A 20,911-nucleotide genomic window follows, 5' to 3' on the forward strand; every position below is an offset into this window, starting at 1 on the left:
ACAGCAATTACTCTTCTTAGGTGAACTCCTCAGAGAATTCCCAGAATAAATGTTGAACGTATTGAAGTCTTGACAAACTGTCTTTAGAAAGTCTCCCGTGTGTTTCAAAAATTCTTTTCAAACATCTAGCAGCAAGTGAACAGTAAAAAGTGGTACATCTTTAAGCAGTGATCCTGATCCTCAGTGACAATTTGTTTATTCCTGAACAGCTGGTCGTTGTTAGCTGAGGGTATTGGGTCATGCGTTATCCACCAAAACGCAGTGCAGCCTTGTTAATGAGGACCGTCAGGGAATTTAAGTGGCAATCAGCTCCTTGATGATCCTCCTGGCATGCTTCATATTCTTGATCAAAATGGCCTCTTGCACTAAACACAAGCTAAAACAGTGTTTCAGTTCAAGACTCCGTTGCCACCTGGGAGGCTCTTTAGCCCCTAAAGAAGTCAACCCATTGTATGTTTTTTTTTGCATCTAACACAGGCACACAATTATCATTCTTGTAACAGTTCCAAAGTGGATTTTTGGGGTAAATTTTTAATGCTGAAATTTGGAGAAATACATCCGTTTTTTTTTAATGTCAATAAGAGCACTTTGTTACGGTGAATGTAAAATAAGTGTTAATCATTAATATACATTCTTTGTACATTACAAATCATAGTGCCAAGTCCTGCACATATAGCATTTGATTGACAGATGTCAGTGTTTGAAAGTGAGGCAAGTTGTGTTGGCGATCGAAAAACAGATAATGAGCACTACAGCATTATAATTAATGCAGGAATCTCTTGTTATATTCATGTTATACATATATTGGTTGACATTGTTCACATTGCACATGCTGTATGTGTTTGTAAGGCACGTTCTGTCCTTTTTTCCTTCCAACTTGAAGGATTGTGATTATGCTTGGCTTTCAATCTAACCGTGAAGAACATAGCATAATTTTTAAAATATATTATTTCACAGGATGTGGGCGTCGCTGGCTAGGCCAGCATTTATTGCCCATCCCTAATTGCCCTTGAGAAGGTAGTGGTGAGCTACCTTCTTGACCCGCTGCAATCCATGTGGTGTAGGTACAGTGCTGTTAGGGAGGGGGTTCCAGGATTTTGATCCAGCGACAGTGGAGGAACGACAATATAGTTCCAAGTCAGGATGATGTGTGGCTTGGAGGGGAATTTGCAGGTGATGGTGTTCCCATCCATCTGCTGCCCTTGTCCTTCTAAATGGCAGAGGTCATGGGTTTGGAATGTGCTGTTGGTGAGTTGCTGCAGAACATCTTGTAGATGGTAAGAGCAGGAATAGGGCATTTAGCCCATTGAGCCCACCCAGCCATTCAGTAAGATCATGGCTGATCTGATTGTGACTTGAACTCCTCTTTCCTGACCGCCCCCCGCCAAATTACCATTGATTCCCTTGTAGATCAAAAGTCTGCCTAACACAGCCTTGAATATATTCGATGGCCCAGCCTCCACTCCCCTCTCTCGGTTAGTGAATTCCAAAGATTAACACCCTCTAAGAGATGAAATCCCTCCTCATCTCCATCTTAACTTAAACAGGAGACTCCTTATTTTGAAATTGTGCCCCCTAATTCTAGATTCCCCATGAGGGGAAACATCATCCCAGCATCTACCTTATCAAGGCTCCTCAAAATTTTAAATATTTCATTAAGATCACCTCTTGCTTTTCTAAACTCCAATCAGTATAAGTTCAATATGCTCAACCTTACCTCATAACACAACCCTGTCATCCCAGGAATCAGCCTAGTTTACCTTCTCTGAACTAATTCCAATGCAAGTATATCCCTCCTTAAATGAGACCAAAAATGTATGCAGTATTCCATATGTGGTCTCATCAATGCCCTGTACAGTTGTAACAAGACTTCCCAACTTTTAAACTCTATTCTGCTTGAGATAAAGCCCAACATTCCTCTTGCCTTCCTAATTACTGCACTTGCACGTTAATTTTTTGTGACTCATGTACGAGGGCACGTAGATCCCTCTATAATGCAGCATTCTCTGTTTAAATAATATTCTGCTTTTCTATTCTTCCCACCAAGGTGGATAACCTCACATTTTCCCACATTATACCCCATCTGCCAAATTTTTGCCCACTGACTTAGTCTATCTATATCCCTTTGCATCCTCCTCACAACTTGCTTTCCTACCTATCTTTGTTAATGCCTTTATGAAACTGTAATATGGATTTTAAGGAACTGTATTGGAAAGACATAAGACAGGTCTGTTAAGGGGTTACAGCTGAAATGTCCTGGTGACAGACCAGTGGTGCATTTTCAATGTTTTCTGTTTCTTTGTTTCAAATTTTCTGCACGTATACTTTTTTTTATTTCTTTATCGAAACCTTTGTGATGGACTGATGTTGCACTTTATTTGGTAAGACTTTTCATAAGGAAACAGCTCTTTATCCCTCTAATAGTATACAGACAGAGGAAATTAATTCTATCAGAATAATTTGTTTTTGTCCATCAATGAATAGTTTTATTGACACATTGGCACTGTCAAGCAGCAAAGACAGCTTGTTCCAGGTGAATTAGTGTTAAAGTTTTGAGCCCTTTCCACTGGTACTATAAGATCTTTTTCATTTTTCAAAATACATCTGGATACATTATTTTTGTTTCCTCTAATTGCATCAAGACATTACAGGACTGTTGTTCAAAACAGAAAATTGGATAATTTACTTGTTGATTTGCCCTCTGGAATTGAATACACTAGGCCTCCTCTATAAACCCATCTGTGGTATAATGCAAGTCCATCTTGGACCCCAAAATTTTCATTCCACAAATGTGGAAAATGGAAACTTGTAGGGAGATTCATACAACATGGGCCCTGGGCACATTGGGAGGATAAAAATTGAGTTCTAGGCACCAGAGTGTGAAATAGGATGGTCTCACCTATAATGTGGTCTTGAGACGTGAACCGCATTATAACAGGGTCTCACTGTAGATGAGCTTTCAAAACGTTGCTGCAGTTGTAAAATTGTACTGCATTTTTTAGGAGTAACAACCTGTGCTACTGGGGTTGCCAACCCTCAAGGATTGGCCTGGAGTCTCCAGGAATTGAAGATCAATCTCCAGGACACTGCTGTTTGCAACCCTGGAAAAAAATCATTGGGACATTAAAAAAGAATTTTTTTAAGTTTCCTTTGAATGTTTATTTTTACCAGATACAAAAATATTGAAAATGGGGCAAATAAAGGCTGATTGGCTCTCAGTCAAGCATCATCCAATTGGGTAATGAGTTTTTTAGAAAGTAGTGTGTCACAAAGATGGATGTGTTGGCCGAATAATGGAGGGAGTGTGGGGGAAAGTCATGTGATGAAACCTCCAGGAATACATTTAGACACAGTTGGCAACCCTGTGTGCTACTCAGGAGTTGAGTGCTTTTACACTAGAAATGCAATGTGATTGAACAGTCAACATTTGCATAAAAGTAGTAAAGCACTGGGAGCAAGTATTTATTTATCATATGGAGCTCGGCCTGCGATGTTTTAAAGGCGGCAACATATTGAAAGATTGAGATGGTTGTCATGAACTATGTGAGCTAAGCTTCAGAGTGTGTAATTCTTTACATGTCTACAAACCTGCAGCCTCCTTTATTTCCTTTCTCTGCTGAGTATTATTAGTGGAAAACTTCCAAAATTAAAGATGACTCTGGGGATGAGAAGGAATAGTTATTATACAGCACTGAGATTATTGCACTGTCGTGGAGGAGATTTAATAGAGGTTTTAAAAGTCGTGAGGGACCTTGATAGAGTGCATAGGGAAAGCCTCTTTTGGTTGAGGTGTTATAACAATAGATCTTCAATATAGAATATTAAAAAAGCAAGTGTTGATAGCGGCAGGGAGAAAATCCTTTAAGCAGGTTTATTGGATGATGGAATGTTTTGTCACGGGCAATAGTTAAGACTGAAACCATTATATCTTATAGAAAAAGCAGATAAATATTTAAAGCAGTGAAAGATACAGTGATATGGAGAGAGAATGAGGCAGTGGGATTTATTTTGGATTACTAAGGCAAAGAGCTGCTGCAAATACAAGGAGTCAAATGACCGCCTTTAGTACTACAAACATCTCAAGCTATTTTTCACAAAAAACATCTTATGCTTACAAACCTGAAAAGCATTCAGATTCATAAACTCTACAATTCCTCTTACCACTTCCAGGTCTGCATCGTGTATATTTCTACAATTGTTTGCTGGTTACTACTCCTTGTATTCCATATTCCAGTATTAAGATGATGATGTTTATTTTGGCTAATAAACATTTTGTAAGATAAATTTGATCATTGAAAATAATGCTTGTATTTTGTAGCTGCATACTTTTCAATTTTTAATTAATTGAAATATGAAACCCCTTGGTTTACTGTTTTCATACCAGTTTACAATCTTCATTTCTGTTGCGGGAGGTTATCATGAGACAGGACTTTCTTCCTTCTCTAATTCCTGTAAGCTTCATGTCACTAAAATGATGGAAATTCACAAATGTACTACAAGTGTAGTTAAGAGATTTATTATAAAATCCTGCCCAAGCCCCAGTTTATTTTTGGTTAACATCTTTTCTGGACTTCATGCACAAATGTTATATAACTATGCCATCTAGTGACTATATGGTATAGTCTTAGCAATTCTTTTTCAACAGCAATCTCAAACTAATTAAATCATTTGTAAATCTAGGTCTACAGTTGTTATTTTTATGTAAAAAGTTACATGGAGTCTTTAAATACTTTGTGAGGTGCCTGTTGGACTTGCTTTTGTTATTTATTTATTGCTTTTCTCTGGAAACTTGTTGTATTTGTTCATTTGATATCATTAATTGGAGGAAACTGGTTTTAATCTGGAAGCTTCTGGTTTTAATAAGCTTGTGCAACCCAGAAGATTAAATAACCAGAAACAAAAACAAAAATACCTGGAAAGACTCAGCAGGTCTGGCAGCATCTGCGGAGGGGATACAGTTGACATTTCGAGTCCATATGACTCTTCATCAGAACTAAGGAAATAGAGACATGAGGTGAAATATAAGCTGGTAGAGGGGGGTGGGACAAGTAGAGCTGGATAGAGGGCCAGTGATAGGTGGAGGCAAAGAAGAGATTGCCAAAGATGTCATAGACAAAAGGACAAAGGGGTGTTGACGGTGCTGATATTATTTAAGGTATATGTTAATGGGGACATTAAGGATAACAAGCAGGACAAGCTAGTAGCAGATGGCCATAGTGGGGGTGGGGTGGGGGGAAGGGATTGAAATGGGCTAAAAGGTGGAGATAAAACAATAAATCGAAATAAATTTATAAATAGATGGGGAAAATTTTTTTTTTAATTATAAATTATTGGAAAAAGGGGGATCGGAAAGGGGGTGGGGATGGGGGGAGAGAGTTCATGATCTGAAATTGTTAAACTCAATATTAAGTCCGGAAGGCTGTAAAGTGCCTAGTCGGAAGATGAGGGGCTGTTCCTCCAGTTTGCGTTGAGCTTCACTGGAACATTGCTGCAGGCCAAGGATGGACATGTGGGCATGAGAGCAGGGTGGTATGTTGAAATGGCAAACAACAGGGAGGTCTGGGTCATGCTTGTAGACAGACCGAAGGTGTTCCACAAAGCAGTCACCCAGTCTGTGTTTGGCCTTTCCAATGTAGAGGAGACCGCATTGGGAGCAGCGAATACAGTAGACTAAATTGAGGGAAGTGCAAGTGAAGCGCTACTTCACTTGAAAGGAGTGTTTGGTCTTCTGACTAGGCACTTTACAGCCTTCCAGACTTAATATTGAGTTCAACAATTTCAGATCATGAATTCTCTCCTCCACCCCCACCCACTTTCCGATCCCCCTTTTTCCAATAATTTATAATTTTTAAAAAAATATTTTTTTCTTTTCCCACCTATTTTTATATTTATTTCAATCTATTGTTTTATCTCCGCCTTTTAGCCCATTTCGATTCCTTCCCCCAACCCCACCCCCACTAGGGCCATCTGCCACTAGCTTGTCCTGCTTGCTACCCTTAATGTCCCCATTAGCACATTCATTAGATAATATCACCACCGTCAACACTCCTTTGTCCTTTTGTCTATGACATCTTTGGCAATCTCTTCTTTGCCTCCACCTATCACTGGCTCTCCATCCAGCTCTACCTGTCCCACCCCCCTCTACCAGCTTATATTTCACCTCATTTCTCTATTTCCTTAATTCTGATGAAGAGTCATAGACTCAAAACATCAACTGTATTTCTCTCTGCAGATGCTGTCAGACCTGCTGAGTTTTTCCAGGTATTTTTGTTTTTGTTTCAGATTTCCAGCATCCGCAGTATTTTGCTTTTATCTTAGTGATTAAATAACCAGCCCTATTTTCATCAAATGGCTACTATTTTTGAATAAAATTTCTTTAAATTTAGTCAGAGGCTAGGAATCGTGCGACAAGTAACTCACCTCCTGACTCCCCAAAGGAAGAAGCCAGGAGTGTGATGGAATACTCCATACTTGCCTGGATCAGTGCAGCTCCCACAACACTCACGAAGCTTGACACTGTCCAGGACAAAGCAGCCCGTTTGATTGACACCACATCCACAAATATGCACTCCCTCCATCACCAACGCACAGTAGCAACAGTGTGTACCAACTACAAGTTGCACTGCAGGAATTCACCAAGGTTCCTTCAACAGCACCTTCCAAACCTACGACCACTACCACCTAGGAGGACAAGGACAGCAGATAGATGGGAGCACCACCACTTGAAAGTTTCCCTCCAAGTCACTCACCATCCTGACTTGGAAATATATCACCGTTCCTTCACTGTTGCTGGGTTGAAATCCTGGAACTCCCTCCCTAACAGCACTGTGGGTGTACCTACATCACATGGACTGCAGCGGTTCAAGAAGGCAGCTCACCACCACCTTCTCAAGGGCAATTAGGGATATGCAATAAATGCTGGCCCAGCGAAGCCCACATCCCGTGAATGATTAAAAAAAAGCAAGTTGCAAATTCCTGCTGCTTTTGTTTAATTGATAAATTTTTGGAGAATTATAATTCCCCCAATATCCTATCAATAATGCAATGGGAGATCCACTAGAAATGTATCAAAAGTCTTGCCTATACCACTCAGTTCCTCCATGTATCACATTTCCTGTAACATGTTTGCCATCACTTCTTGCTGATAATGCAATCCTGCTATTTCTGCAGTTCCTCAAGGACATATCCTTTCCCCCTCTTTTTCCTCATGTGCCTGCTGCCCCAAGTAAGGAAATATTGATAAGTATACATGTGGAGAAATCGATTGGTATGAAATAGAAAGGCCAGCTTCAGAGCCACCTATTGATTGTTTAAATATTCTCTGAGGAGCAATGCAACTCACACAGGATACTGTGAATGTTAAGAAACTGCTAAAATATTGAAGCCTCTTTTAATCTTCTGTGTAATTCATAGAAAAGCAAACCTTGGGCAATGTTTTGAAAGAAGGAAAGATGGTCTAAGTAATTATTATTATCTCTTCAATATGAGTGGATGAGATTGATTTAATGAAAGCAGCCTATATTCAATAATACTCACTTTTAACAGTAACATAGAGTTCCATTAGATTTGATTAGACACACACATATTTGTTTTATCGCTAAGATGCTTATTTTTCTTGTGACCATTCCAATGTCATTAGCAATTAGAGAACAGCTTTTGCAATTTAAAAATAGCAAATGCATGTTACAGAGTAAAAGCTATGATATTCTTGTATTGAAAAACATTTGGATACCAGTTGAACAAAAAAATTGCAAATGAGAAGCAAAAACAAAAGGCTGAAAATGCACAGCAGATCATCAACATCTGTAAAGAGGGGAAAAAAGCAGATTATGATATTTCCAGAGTGTACCCTTCATCAGGGTGCACATCCAAACATTATAACCTGTCTTTGCTCTTTACGGATGCTGATGACCAGCAGTGTATTTTCAGCCTCTTGTTTTTCCTTCTCATTTGCAATTTTTTTTGTTTAACTGATATTGGGGGCCCTGTCATATCCAAATGTTTTTCAATAACACAGAATATCACAGATTTTGCTCTGTAACAAGCACTGTGTATAGTCAATATGTTCCATTTTTTACACTGTGCAGTAGCAGTATTTTAATTATTGTACTCATAAGTATCTAGTTTAATCTCTATAAGTGCATCCAGTTTTGTGTACACTGAATTTACAGTTCATACAAACTACAATCCTTCATAGATTGCACAGCACAATAGCATTTCAAAGCATGGCATTATATTGCAATGTATAGCATTGAATTACTTGCAAATATGTCACTTGAAAAAGGAAAAAAATAATTTTAGAATGGAAATCCCAGTGGAGAAACTATTCCTTTGCAGTACATTACTCATTTTTTCTATTTCATTACTATAAATATTTCTCAATTCTCATAGCAGAGTACAAACTCAATTGACTCTTCCTAGTTGCTTTGATGCTTTAGTTTATAAGTACCATCCATCTTTCTTCACGTTTACAGTTTTTTTCTCTCTAACGTGTAGTCGTTTTACCATATTTAAGTAATGGCACTGCTGGTGAATGTTAAAAGGGAAGTGGAGAATGTAATCCTTTACAGATGGGACTAAGAATTATCAGTTATATAATTTTAGTCAATTTCTATAGCAAGGAAATGATGAGTAACAATCCAGCCCAATAATCTTAAACAAGTCAATAAAGTGTAGACCAAGAAGAGGGATATGTTTTTGAATGGAGAGACAATTGCTTCCCCACTCAAATTTAATTTCTCTAAGCAACCATTGTTACGATGTATGTTTCCATAAAGATCTGTTTGTGAATGACATGTGAGTGAATTTCTGATTCTACTGTGTTTATTTCCTTTTCAGGAATTCGTCGAATTATCAAAAAGACTAATCAGTGACACTTATTTCAAGGAAAGCATTGTGGCTAAAGCCAAAGAATATGTAGAGAAACACCATTCCTGGAATACAGAAAGGGAGACTTATTGGAAGCTTACCGCAAACCTGCTTTAAATGGCATCAGCCAAGTTTAGCACTTGGGTACAATTGTTTAGAATAGGCAGCTTTCTGATGGAACTGCATTTTTGAATGAATATTATGGGGATTATGAGAGTGAATTTTAAAAGGGAATGTTAAAATCATTTTCTGTACCTTCACGGTTGATCAGGTAATATTTTACAGCAATAGATAATTTATTCCTAGTGACCAGATTCTTGACTGAGATTTAGCTTGTTTGACTTATTGGTGTTAAACTTCACTCTCTACCAGTGCATTTTTGTTTGTTTCCATAATCCCTGTGTTTAAATGAATTCCATGTCACTGCAATATTGTCATATGCAGCACACATCAAGAAAGTCCCATCTTGCTGGTCCTTGCTTTAATAGCTGGTATTTTTCCTGAGCTCTGCACTTCCATGGTTACTTAAGCTAGCAAACACAACCTTATTTGTTTTCTTGAAGTCAATATTAATGGTAATCTAGCTGTAGCCAGACACTTATTCAACAAAACAAATGGGAAGGGAGGAAAGAAACAACATTGTTTTTTAAGTTCAATTGTGAATCATTTCAGTGCAGTATTAATGAACATGTGCATGCTCACACCATGATAGCACAGTATGAAATCCTACACACTATTAATGAGATCAAGATTAAAACAGTGTTAACTTAGTGAGCTGCTGAATAATATTTGCACTGCTAATCATGGTGGTGCGTTATTTGTCAGCAGTCTCCTGATAATGAAATTTATCCCTTGAACTCCATCTACTTTCAATAAATCTCATTCTATTTTGTGCTTACGAACCTGGGTTTAGTACTGGTATCAAAAGCTACTGTAACATTTGGAAATAACAGTGGGACTTGAAACAAAACAGGGAGCACTGCAAATAAACAGGCCAATTACCACTTTTAAAGAGAAAAAAACTGGGCCCGCAGAGGCATTTTACCCTAAATACTAACCTATCTTTTTACTTGACAGTTGTTGACCACACTGTGTATTTCTGGACATTTATTTTTTGGCCCAGATTTAGTGTTTGTAATTGTTTGGTGACCAAAATGTTCACTTGAGGGCTTTTCTTTCTGACACATGCGGATCTTCTAGTACTCCTCCTGCCTGTATCTCCCTTTGAGAAAAAAGTCCCACCATCTTGTCAACCTTCGATTTCCTTAACAGCTCGCATTTATTCTAATATCTACACAAATACAGTTTCCTTAGACTTGTAATTCAGTAGTATGTTGCTATTGTGGATGTTAATCAAAGTGAGAAGCCTTTCATTCAGTCAAGACATCTAACTTCCCACATTTCAGTATTACCAAAGAAAACAGAAAATCACTAAAGATGTTTCTGAGAATGCCTGAACTCTTTAAAAACTGCAAGCCCTCAAAAAATGATTTAAACTCACATTTATCAAATGAAATATAACTCCTTTAACTGGTCTTCAGTCATCCAGCTGAAGAGTTGCAGTAGATGTGCTCCTGAACGTTCGACATATCAATGCTCAGGAGTTAACATATTGCATTACCATCCCTATTACCGGCCTCTAAACGTCAGCTAAAATCTGGCTGCAGAACCCTGAAATTACAATTGCTTTGGCACAGATCTGCAGAGTTAATTTAGGGACATTGGATGTCTCAAGTAGGTGTTGGTGTTGGTGTTGGAGTTCATTCTAAGTCCACCTACCAAATAAAGCCTGGGAGGTCAATATTAGTTTGAACCATTGTAACCCAAATTAAGTGGAACCAAATAGGCTGATGGTCTTTATATTTATAGCATAGGATACACTTTAATTCTACTCTTATCAGGAGCACTTTTTCAGCCTTTTGCCTTAATGTTGACTTTTAAGATCAAAAGAACTGCAATGACTTTCCCAGCAATTTGTTTATAACATCACTAGCTCAAATTGCCATTCTGCATGATGGAATTTGGATGGTAGCACTTGATGTTTGCACCATTTTTATATAATTAGTAAACTGCTGGTTATTGAACAAATCACTTGATATAATCTTCATTTTACCTTCAACTTGGAATATAATCATTCAGAAATTAGTCATTAACTATATCTGCCATTTGAATAATAAAACTATCCTTATAATGTTAGAGAAAAATGCAGAAATGTTCCTATAAAATTATGTACTGGTGTAGTAAGTCTCCTGTTACTTTATTCGTGGCATGCATTGGTTGAAGAAACCAATATTCCAGTCTATAAATCTCGCCAAACATTAAAGTGACATGGTAAGCTCAGATCCTCTGATATACATTTTTCCAACCATTCTGGATAGAGCGTTCATTTTAAGCTAAGTAACATGTGACACTGTAATACTGCCATTAGCTAATTATGGGATCAAGAGGGAAGTAAAGATGTAATGTGAACGGAAAAGGATGGTTTGGGCACGAAAGTGTAATAACTCTTATAATATTATTGTGATTTATTGTAAAAGTAGGTTAATAGTAGGGTTTGGGCAGTTTCCCTGTGAGTGTGTGGGATTTAATTGAATTGGAGACAGCTGGTCTGGAGGCTTTGACTCATCAAAAGAAGCTAAGTTTGAAATGCTAAATACATAAACATGGCTGAAGTCTTAGAATATGAGGTGAGGAGAATTTGCACTTTTAGATTAATCAGGGTAATTTGAATTTCAAAGAGATGCTAGAATGTTGCACCTAGCCAGAGAAGCTAGGCCATGCAGTGTGTTTATTTTTCCCAAAGATTACTGATAACATTAGCACCAGGAATAGATTTATATTATGAGAAAAGTAAAGTTCCAAAGACATATGGGAACAATGGAATTTACATTAAGAGGGAGAACCATGCATAAAGGATTGAGGCTATATGTCATGGAAGGCATTGTAAGATCTACCAGAAGTTTTGTGCATTAAGCCTGCTGTCTACAGAAACCAAAGCTGGGAAAAGCCATTTTGAATTCTACTGTCCAGGGTATTGTGGTAACGTGCTGGCATCTATTTAAAATCTTTTTTTTTAACTGTTGCCTTAACAGGGGTGTAACTGGAAGCCAGATTAATTAGGGGTTTTAGGAGTTATTATAGTAGTAATTTGTAGACCTATGTATGTGCTTGAAATCTTTTCTTTTGTGAATAAATGTTTAATTTAGTTTTCTGAAATAATCTCTGAAGTCTTGATGGGCTTATTACTTCAGAATCCAGGGCACAGATCTCGAAATAAAATACAAATTGCAAAACTGTTGTGACCATGTGATCAAGTTTCCCTTGTGGATTTGATCCACCTGGCAGATCTGCTGTGTCATAACAGACTTTCACACCCATATTTGCACTTGGTTTTCAATAGAGGACAAAATAATGTGGTTTATTTTTATATTGGAGTTGTGGTTTAAAAATATGTGTATTCCATGATATAAGATGAAAGTTGTGGAAGTATTTCTCAATAAAAAATGTTTTTGGACTTGAAATGTGTTGTTTCAGAGCAGTTTATTGGTCACTACTAAGGCATGAGAATGACCAGTTTCTCTTTAAAGAGCAGGAACTCTTAGTCAATGGCCTCCCTTGTGCTGTATCATTCTATGCTTTTGTAACTGAAGTTCAAACAAGTCACCCCAGTCAATGGAATGCTCTTTGGAGAAATTAGAACTTGCCATTTATTCCCAGAATCCAACCAAAATGGTGCATCTCATTCACAGTGTGATAGTAACATTGGTGACCCAGTTTCCTGGGCCTGAATTTTTCCCTCATGGGGCGCGCGCAGTCGGGCCCAGGAGTGGTCGGGAAACCGGCCCCTGACCACGATTTCACACTGGCTGGCCAATTAACAGCCAGCCAGCATGAAATGTGCACTGAAGAGCTCAGCGCTGCTGGGGTGGGGGGCGGGAAGAGGGCAGGCAACAACATCACCGTGGGCACGTGTGAGCACTTTGAGAGAGCTCTGTAAAGGCAGACAGCTGCAGACCTGCAAATAATAAAATAAAGCATAAAAAAGCTGCAAAGAAATGTCCATGCAGCACAATCAAGCACCTAAAAGCATAAAAATGCTGTCCCCAGATATTTCTTCTTATTTTATTTCCTAACGGAGATTTCAACCCACCCTTGAATGAGGTTTGGTGAAAAATGTAAAGGCCGCCTGGCCAATTCGCCGGTCTGCAGACTGTACGGTTGGACAGGCCACAAAAAATCGAATTCAATTGCGCCGTTAATGGGCTTAATTGTCAGTGGACACGCTTTCGGCTGCTGCTTGTCCGCCGAGCAAAATATCACACGAGTGCATGATGACATCAGGACACTCGCCCAACGTCATATCATGCAATTTTACACCCGATTGGGTCACGTGCCACCCACCTGCGGAATATAAAATTCTGCCCCTGGAATATCATGATCAGTTTGCTATAAACCATGCCAAACCAAAAGTCACACTTCAAGCTTCAAACTTACGCTGAAATTTCCTGGAAAAGTTATTTGAATATGTTATTGTGACCATAATGGCGAATCAGGGGCATTCAAAATGGAACAGCTTTTACCCATATTTATCAATGAACTAATCAAGCAGGCTCGATGGGCCGTGTGTTCTACTCCTATTTCTTGCATTCTTGTGTTATAGATCAGTATTGGCATAGCTGGAGTCATAGCATTCTGAAGTTTAAGTCCTTTTCCTATGCTGAACTTGATCACTTAAAGTAAATTGTTTGAGTTATGGGCACATTCTGCTGCTACATTCAATATTCAGGCATATTCAGGTTTTATTTTTTAGCCATTTATTTGTAAGATGCATTAGGAATTTAAAAGATTAACTAAGTGTCAAGTTAAAAATACCATCACTTTCATCAATGGCTTGTGCAGGCTCTTCAGTGTTCTACATTGCACAAAATATACTCTAAACTAAGCATACATTGACAAAAAAGTGTTTTGTTTGTTTTTTTATGCTCAGAATTTAATGCATCAAGAAAAATTTTGTTTTATTTTAACCATGTTTTGAACTCATGAATTTAAATACATTCACAGGTCAAATAAGTTGATTTGATGATTTTGGACTTCTCTCAAGAACACCTCTTAAGAATGAACACGATAACTTATTTTTGTTGATGAATTGTCAAAAAGCCTATTTTTTTCATATTGTATATACATGTCCATTCGTATGATTCGACACTACAGACATGATGTGCCACAGCTTTTACTCTTTTCCAAGTTACCTTTGCCTTTATGTCATTTTTTGGAAGTCCTGTATAATGAATACAAATTGTTTAGGTTGACGGACCAGTCCAAAAAACCGACCAATTCCAATAAATATTGGTTATTAGTGCAATACAATTTAGCATATCCAAATCCACACTGTTAGAATATTTACCATACTATTCAACAAAGAAACAGATACAATGTGCAATTGGATTTTAATGTGATAGGATGGGATGCCTTATGGTTCATAAGCACTCCATTTCCAGACCTAGAAAGAAATGCACATGGGCTGGTGATATTTGGAAGAAGCAATATATTTTAAGCAATATATTAACAAACTCTTAATGAGTCAGGCACTAAGATTGAAATTTTGGGATTTGGATAAGAAAGCTATTTTTAATATATGCAATGTAATTAATAATTTATTTTAAAAACAGGCCAATAATATTGTGGACTAAGTGTACCATTCTGAAAGGAGTCTGCCAAGTAACTTGAGCTCTATTCAAACGGTCAACTGGAGGATATTAGAGTGAATTCATAACCATGCATTTGTAGTGAAAAGAAAATGTAGAGACTCAATGATTTTTGTAAGATGTGGAGGTGTTTGTATTGACTTAATACAATGAAGTAAAGTGCTTTAATTTCAAGTCGTGTTATTGCAATATTGCCAGTTGGGTTGTGTAGCTGAAAGTCACAAGCCAAGCTGCGTATTTTCACTTTTACCTTTCTGCACTCCACAGAGAAGCATACTTCCCTGTATCACAGGATCTGAATCTTTGGGGAGTGACTCAGAAGGAAAACAAATTGTCTGATTAAATCAAGGTTTGCTTTGCCTCAATAGATTTGGCACATCTGGAGCTAATGGTGCTCTTTGCATAGCTGGCAGACCTGGTACTCTTGGAACAGCTGGTACCTTAATTAGACCTGACAAAGCTGGCCGTGCTGAATTAGCATACAGTGCCAGAAAATGTTGACATTTTTGGTTAATACGCTCTTTTTCACTGAGGGCTTTGATGAATATGTTTTACTCGAGAAACTTAATTGCGAAATATAAATACTGCCATCCGTGGCATGTCAACAACCAACCATAACAATTCCAAGTGAGACAAGGGGGAAAGGATTGAACTCAACAAAGCCTGCAAAGAGAAAAGGTAGTGGCACTTGGGGCAAAGTGGATCTAACAATTAGCATTGCATGTGGATTCGAAAAACAACAGCACAACATTTTTCCAAAACAATAATACTAAGTGGAAGGTCAAAGAAATGTGAAGCAAGCTAAAGGACCTTAAGGGGCTGAAATTGAACATCATCTGCAGCAGGAAAAATAACTGAATTTATTATCAGTGGCATAGTTGCAGAAAACCATTAAGATAACCGACTAAGCATCAGCCTTTGCGGCTTCAGGAGTCCTGCTTGGCCCCTGTTAAAAAGTTAGGCCTGCTGTAAATCTCTTCCTGCGTTTGGACGATCTTGTGAGTGGTCTGAGAATTGGACTTTTATGGGAGTTGATTAAAACTGCCCTGTATTTACCTACACAATAGTGTAACCTAGGGACATAACCTGAACTAGATATTTGTGTCTTTTGCACATATATTTCATCAATCTCTTCAACTACAGGCTCAGCAAACAATTGGTGAAACGAGGCTCAATGTGAATCAAGAAGCTGTATTTTTCACATCTGTTGCACTTACAATAGATGACTGCTTATGATTGTTATGTTTGGTTTCACTTACTTCAGTTAATAAAACTTGGCTTTGCAATGAATGCTCACACTCCCTCATCATAAGTGAATTATGTTACACAAGCAGAATAACTCCTGTGCCTGGCCTACAGCCTGAGAGAGAACTCCTCTCCCTGCAGTCTCCTTTTCTAAGGCTTTTTTTTAAACAAATTGATAGCACCTCTTTTATCTCGCTCTCTCATACTTCCAAGAACATTTTTCCAGGGATCAGCAAGGTGACTCTCCTCTACTAATTTCAATGGGAATGAAAATTGAGCAGTTTCTATAGTGAGTGTCTCAGGGATTGGTATTGGGATCCAAATGTTCTAATTTAACTTGAGCAACTTGCATTCAGAAACTAACACTAAATTGTCAAATTTGCAAACAATACAAAACTGGGTTAAGTTTGAAGATGCAGCCATGGACACACAAAAATGAGCTTGATAAATCAGCAAATGGACAGGCTGATAGTGTGGAATGAAATTCATTAGGGATTGGAAATGGATATGGACAACATACAATCTAAACATACAAGGTTGAAATTAAATCAATATGGAAAGGAGACTTGGGGTGTTAAAGTTTTCAACTTGCTGCCTAAGTGTAAACTTGTCATCCTGGATCAGATTCTTCACTAAGAATCAGCAGTTTATTTTTAAAGTCCTATCACAAAACTAGGTTTATAAGAACTTTGAAAACAATTTCCTAATACCCAATTTAGTGCAGGAAACTAACTCAAAAAATATCTTAATGGGGGCTCACTTGAGAGGTAAAGAGGGATAGCTGCTTTGGAAGAAGCCGGAAGGGAATGTTAGGGGGATGGTGCAATAGAATGGGATAGTTAGGGGAACAGATTGCAATATTAGGGAGAATGACATCAATATTGTAGGTGGACAGGCCATGTGGATTAAAGATGAGGCACTGAATGAATGGCTACAAACAAATGGAGTTGGAGAATCAAGGCTGGAAGCAACTGTCAAAGAAGGAATGGACTACAAGATTAGCAAGGACAGATATTCGAAACAAAGCTAAAGATGATTGACAGAGGCAGCAGAGGATAAATAGTGGTCATGTGATAATTGGAGAAATTATACCTTTAAAATAAATTCATCCACTATTTCTTCTCAGTAATTAAAGCATGTAATGTCCAAAATTAAACTTTAAAACAGGAATAAAGATCAAAACGACATATTTCACACCAGCACGATTAAAGTTTCCCATTGAATTATCCTTTGTAAGTTTAAATACCATCATTAAAATCTTTACTTCATGGTTTCCACCCACGATCTGAAAAGTCTAAGTTTTGATTGAATATTTTATCCCACAACAATTGGAGAGAGCTAGCGACCATACTTGTGCACTTTCTGTGTGTACGGGTTGGCAGAGCCTCCCAGCACGTAAGTTGTGTTTCAATAGAAGTTAAGGTATATGTTCCCCTCAACCTGTGAGGATTTCAGAGCATCTTAATAGGAGAGAGTAATATTGTATTTTTCTTTGGATTTTCACCTGGAAAATGTAAAATTTGTTCATTTCCCTTTATTTTCATCAGTCTTTTTTTAAATGAAAATGAATAGGGCTGGGAATTGGTTCAGTTGCCCGCTCCTTGTTGAGACACCCTCACTGTCCCCTGACCTGCCTCAGCCTCGCCCATCTCTCCTGGTGGGACTGCTGAAGCTCCAGAACTGCTGGACCTCCGATTGGGCCGACAGCATCGGGAGCCCGCCCACCGTCCTTAATAAGACAGCAAGTGCAGAGGTGGCCTCCCAGAAGATCGCAGCGCCGGTCTTACTGCCAGTGTGAGTGTAGGAACCCCTTTAGTCCTGGCATCAGGGTCCCAAAACTGGCAGTAAAATCCAGCCCAATGTTTCAGGTCAATGACCTTTCATCTAAACAGATGCTGCCAGACCTGCTGAGCATTTCCAGCATTTTTTGCTTTTGTTCCAGATTTCCAGCACCTGCAGTATTTTGCTTTTAGGTTCACAGACATTCAAATCTAAGTACCCTAAAACTAACTAACTCTGAAACTTGGTGGAGCCTTCAATTTCCACATTGCTAAAGTGCGGTTATAATTCATTAAAAATAACCAAAATTCGTCTTCGCACCTAACTTTCTGAAGATAAATACACCAACCTTTGCCAACTAGGGAAACATACAATATGGTAACAGGTCTTTTGGTCCAATCAGTACACTTCAGTATTCACCCTCCACGAAAGCAAATAGTCCAAATCACATTTAATCACCTTGCTCCTTTCACCATATTTTCCTTCATTCACCTATGCAGTTTAACCTTAAGTGTTGGCATAGTTCCTGCCTCAGCCAAACAACTCTCCGTGTACAGAAGAGTGAGTTTGTCAACATTGATACTGGAGATTTTGGTGGATACGTCAATGATGAATTCAATAATCTTCAATCTGAAACTGATGAATGCTGAGCCTCTTGCTCTTTTAAACTTCCACTATCAGTGAACAACAAGATGACGTCTACATTGTGCTCTTCCAGGAGAGACAGAATTCAACTTGGTTACCAGAATGATACAGTACAGCTAAGACTGTAATTTGGAATATAAGAAATACCAAAATATATCACTATAAGGTGCTCCAAACTATAGGTGTGCAGTAGCCTTCTAATTTTACCATCCTACATATGTTCTTCCGGTTAAGCACGTGGGAGATTCCATTATTAGTAAAGGGAATGAATTTAGCAGGATGAAACCAATAATTCTAGAGCTTGAATCATTAGCACCATTCCTGAATTCATGGAACAATATAAATTATTATAAACGGTGAACTAATCTTGCATCCCAGTCTTGTGATTAAAGGATACTTTTTATGACCCTATGCATTACAAATGTACCATGTGAGTAAACGCAAGATCTATGGGCTGATGTTAGTGAAACATTTGAAGATTTAGTGCCCTTATTCTACAGATATGCCTGCAATAAAATACTTGTAAAATATTTAGTGACTATGCATAAACTCCATTTCTAGTTGATAGAGTCATTTGTGCTTCTTTGATATTTCCAAAGCTAATTCATTAAGCTCAGATTTATTGATTTTTTAAAAGTATAAATATAAATGAACATAGGGACTTTGAAATAACTTTACTGCTTTCTTTCATTAAGAAAAAGAACTGGGGAATAATAAATAAATGAAAGACAAAGTGAAAAGAGGCTCATAAAGGACAAATTATGTAATGAGGCATGAATAACGCGGGTAAGGAAAGTGTAAATAATGTTAAAATAGAACAAAATGATATAAATTAAGAATGAGAGCAAATAAGTACCCAACAGAGTTAAAATAAAAGAACCTAATATGGGCCAAATCCAATCATCAACCATCACTCTGTCCCCTCCCCATTCAAGCTATTCAGTTTTGTTTTGTCTCTCCTGGGATATGAGTGTCACTGGCAAGCCCAGCTTTAATTGCCCATCCCTAATTTCTCATGAGAAAGTTGTGGTGTGCCAACTTCTTGAACCGTTACAGTCCATGTCGTGTAAGTACATCCACAGTGCTGTTTTTGACCCAGGACAGTAAAGGAACAGTGATATAGTTCCAAGTCAGGATGGTGTGGCTTCAAGGGGAACTTGTTTAATTTTGTTCTATACGCGCAGTATTGTACTCAATTCAGGTATTATAAATGCAGTTTATTATTGTCAGCAAACTTCCTGACACTTGCAGAATTCAAAGCAGAGCGCAATCCTCCTTGCCTATAAAGACACAGTACACTTGCCTAAGTCCAGAAAGCTTCATGGAAGTTTATCAAAGCCAATATTTAAGGAGCAAAGTATATGTAGAAGGACTGGTTGAAGTTGAGATAGCCAGTACCATGCAGCCTACTAGCACAGAACACTGTCTGTCCATCAGGGCTTTTCCGTCCTCCGACATTGCCTCACAAGCTTATCAAGAGCTGAGTGGGAAAAATCCCAGGCCACAGACACTGGTCAACCTCTCCCTATTCCACGAAGAAGCCAGACTGATCAGTCGTAAACAATCCAACAGCACCTGGGGTACCTGGCTCAATTATCAGATTTCCAAGTCTGCCAGCAAGGATTGATTCCAGACTTCCATCACCATGAATTTTATCTTTGAACTACCTTGACTCCAGAGTCCTCTTATGTCTTCTCTCCACTAGGAGAGGAATCAATACAACAGCAACGGAGATTGCCGACTTTGAATCTACAGAAAAATGAGTAACTAATAATAAGAACCAGGGACAAATTCCAATGTTTCTGACTATTTTTGAAACATCTGGCCAGTGAACAATAATAATGTATGATGTATTTTGTGTCCTTAGCCAAACATTTTAACATGAAAAATCTGTCTGGACAAATCATTTTAATTTCCTCTAAACTGTAATTTTGTTTGTGAGTGCAGCAGATGGTGTTGTGCTATGCATCAGAGAATAATAATGAGAAATAATAACATTGGATCTAAACCACAGGTAACAAATGTATGCAAAAATGTATAAGACTTTGGAGGGGGAAATGTTTAAGAGTGTGGATTAAGAATGAAAAGTTCGCACAGGGCTGTGCTCTTTCAAAAGTAATGTTTTGAATAGTTGTGAACCTAAGATAGTGTTCCGTGGCCAATGACTTCTGCCTGGTCTTTGCTGATCCTTAACACTATCATATACAAGAGAAAGGCCGAGAGAGTGACACTGAGACTTGCAGAAGACGAGATAGAGCTGTTCATTTTTGAGGGTAAGCATCAGCTCAAATAACGGTTATGGAAAAACTATTCATTACTGTCCAGTGGAAATTCCCACCTGTGAACTTTATGGTAACCACAAGTTTATTTTTATAGTCATATTTAAAAATGTTATTTGTAATATTCACATTTATACCTGAAGTCCTTGTTTAAAGATTTCTTTGACTACAGGATCCTTGGGGCGGAATCATCTTGTTACTATAATATAAACTCTACGTAGCTACATTTTTACTTTAGTGCAGATTAGTATAGATTTTTCAATGTCACAACATAAAGGAATTACAATGTTCATAGTTTTGAAAGCTAAAATTAGTCCTCATAAAATGACAGTGTTGTTTAATTACATTTACTTTGTTTTCATATGAAATTACACCTTTCCCTTATTGACA

General features: G+C 38.0%; 1 protein-coding gene across 7 annotated transcripts in view; it reads left to right on the forward strand.

The window, feature by feature from the left end:
• Positions 1 to 12,389, forward strand: part of glt1d1 (glycosyltransferase 1 domain containing 1) — an 85,532-nt gene extending 73,143 nt beyond the window's left edge. For 5 of the 7 annotated variants that reach the window (XM_078554111.1, XM_078554113.1, XM_078554115.1 and 2 more), the window contains one exon: positions 8,839 to 12,389. In XM_078554111.1, the coding sequence (XP_078410237.1) occupies positions 8,839 to 8,985 (147 nt within the window). In that variant the 3' untranslated portion in view covers positions 8,986 to 12,389. The remainder of the gene's footprint in view (positions 1 to 8,838) is intronic. The other 2 variants (XR_013578194.1, XR_013578195.1) reach the window with 1 other exon arrangement.
• Positions 12,390 to 20,911: the final 8,522 nt, after the last annotated feature.

Source organism: Cetorhinus maximus, chromosome 12 (assembly GCF_964194155.1).
Source record: "Cetorhinus maximus chromosome 12, sCetMax3.hap1.1, whole genome shotgun sequence".
NCBI lineage: Eukaryota > Metazoa > Chordata > Chondrichthyes > Lamniformes > Cetorhinidae > Cetorhinus > Cetorhinus maximus.